The 1,589-nt window shown below is 52.3% G+C and overlaps 2 protein-coding genes across 2 annotated transcripts in view; one reads left to right on the top strand and one right to left on the bottom strand.

The window, feature by feature from the left end:
* The window catches only part of LOC117939032 (UPF0606 protein KIAA1549-like), a gene marked incomplete at its 5' end in the record, with an annotated part of 10,434 nt that extends 9,994 nt beyond the window's left edge, over positions 1 to 440 (top strand). Inside the window, one exon of the mRNA XM_034864075.1 lies at positions 413 to 440. Within this exon, the coding sequence (XP_034719966.1) occupies positions 413 to 440 (28 nt within the window). The remainder of the gene's footprint in view (positions 1 to 412) is intronic.
* LOC117939031 (calcium-binding protein P-like) overlaps positions 16 to 1,589 on the bottom strand; it is a 4,079-nt gene continuing 2,505 nt past the window's right edge. The window contains exons 3-5 of the mRNA XM_034864074.1: positions 1,352 to 1,500; positions 971 to 1,125; positions 16 to 831 (exon numbers count right to left, since the gene is read on the bottom strand). Coding sequence (XP_034719965.1) covers positions 610 to 831; positions 971 to 1,125; positions 1,352 to 1,500 — 526 coding nt within the window. The 3' untranslated portion in view covers positions 16 to 609. The remainder of the gene's footprint in view (positions 832 to 970; positions 1,126 to 1,351; positions 1,501 to 1,589) is intronic.

Below are 1,589 nucleotides of genomic sequence, written 5' to 3'. Positions count from 1 at the left end.
CCAGAGCAGGGGGAATGGGAAGGAGAAACCCCAGAGCAGGGGGAATGAGAGGGGGAAATGCCAGAGCATGAGAGGGGGAAACGTAGCAGTGTAAATGTAGCCTGAGAAGAGAAGATAAAGAGATGATTCCATCCAGATTTTTAGGGATGAGTTGCGTCTCCAAACCTTCGACAGGAATTAGATCCAGAACTTTACTCCAAGAAGATTCACCTGGAAATGAGACCTGGTCCAGGTTTAAAGGAAACAATCCTAATCCAGGACGGATGATTAAAGAAATGCCCCTGAAGGTCCCGAGGAACACCAGCAGGGAGGTTAGGAATGCCACTGATGGAGGTGACGGACACACAGACGGACCCTGTAAGTAACCGGAGGTCTTTCAGTCAGGAGACCTGTCTCTCTTTTTGTTTTTCAGACATGGAGAGAGGTACAAAGTCATTTGAGTTTAGCAACACAGATGTGGATCAGCTCCAGATGTGGATCATTTCCAGAGTAGAGATAAGCTCCAGATGTGGATCAGCTCCAGAATTGTGGATCAGCTCCAGATGTGGGTCAGTTAGTGTTAGGGGATTTTGCTCCTGGGGTTCCAGTTCCGAACTGGTCCAGACCAGTCTAAGGATAGCTGGTAACGGAGACCTGTTTCTGGGCCAGGCGGCGCAGCTCTTCCCTGATGGCCTTTATGAGCGAGGCGGAGGTGTGGGCGGAGGGGGATGCGTCCTCTGGGGGGTACTCCGGTGGCGGTGATGTCATCAGGAGGGGCGGAGCCGACGCATCCCGCAGCGACGAGCTCGACATCTGGAAAACTGAGGAGGAGAACTCGGGAAATGACAGCACCTGGAGGGATAAGAGAAACAGACAGACAGACAGGGAGAGAGACATTTTAATTCTGGACAACTGCTGAAAACAGTATCAACCAATCCAGCGGTTCCATTTGGTTCTGCTTAAAAGTGTTAGTTTTAGTTCTGATAGTCACGCTCTCTCTGCTGGCTCCGGGTCTGGACAGGTCCTGGTCCGAGTGCTGCTGGTTCCAGCTGGAGCCAGTGGGCCCGGACACGCTGCGACCCACGCCGGGAAACGCTGCGATCTGACTGGACAAACCCACCTGGGTAAGGTGGTGCAGCTGTGCACCTGCAGGGAGACACCGAGCAGATTTAATCCCCGGAAACCACAACAGCACAAAAACTAGGTCATTCAATACCCCTGGATTACTGCAGATACCGGGAGGACTGGGTAGGGAACTACCCCTGGATTACTGCATGTACCGGGAGGACTGGGTGGGGAACTACCCCTGGATGACTATACATGAGAGAATCAAACTACGGTGACTATACAGAATGGCATGCAAGTTGTTCACCTGTGCTTCCCCCTACAGGCCGCGGTCTGGACGAGGAGGGGAGGTCCTCGTACTGCCCCCTGCTGGAATAAACCGACTCCTGCAGAGGGTCTCCGGTAGAAACAAACACTCCGGAGCTCAGGCCCGGTCTAAATAAAACACAATCGATTCTGGTTCAGGCACAGGTAGAAACAAGCTGTAATGTTACCCTACAGGACAGATGTTCATCATCAGGTAGAAACAAGCTGTAATGTTACCC

The sequence above is a fragment of the Etheostoma cragini genome, chromosome 23 (genome assembly GCF_013103735.1).
Source record: "Etheostoma cragini isolate CJK2018 chromosome 23, CSU_Ecrag_1.0, whole genome shotgun sequence".
Classification (NCBI taxonomy): Eukaryota; Metazoa; Chordata; class Actinopteri; order Perciformes; family Percidae; genus Etheostoma; species Etheostoma cragini.
The sequence above is the reverse complement of the archived record's forward strand: the minus strand, read 5'-3'. Positions and strand labels throughout refer to the sequence as shown.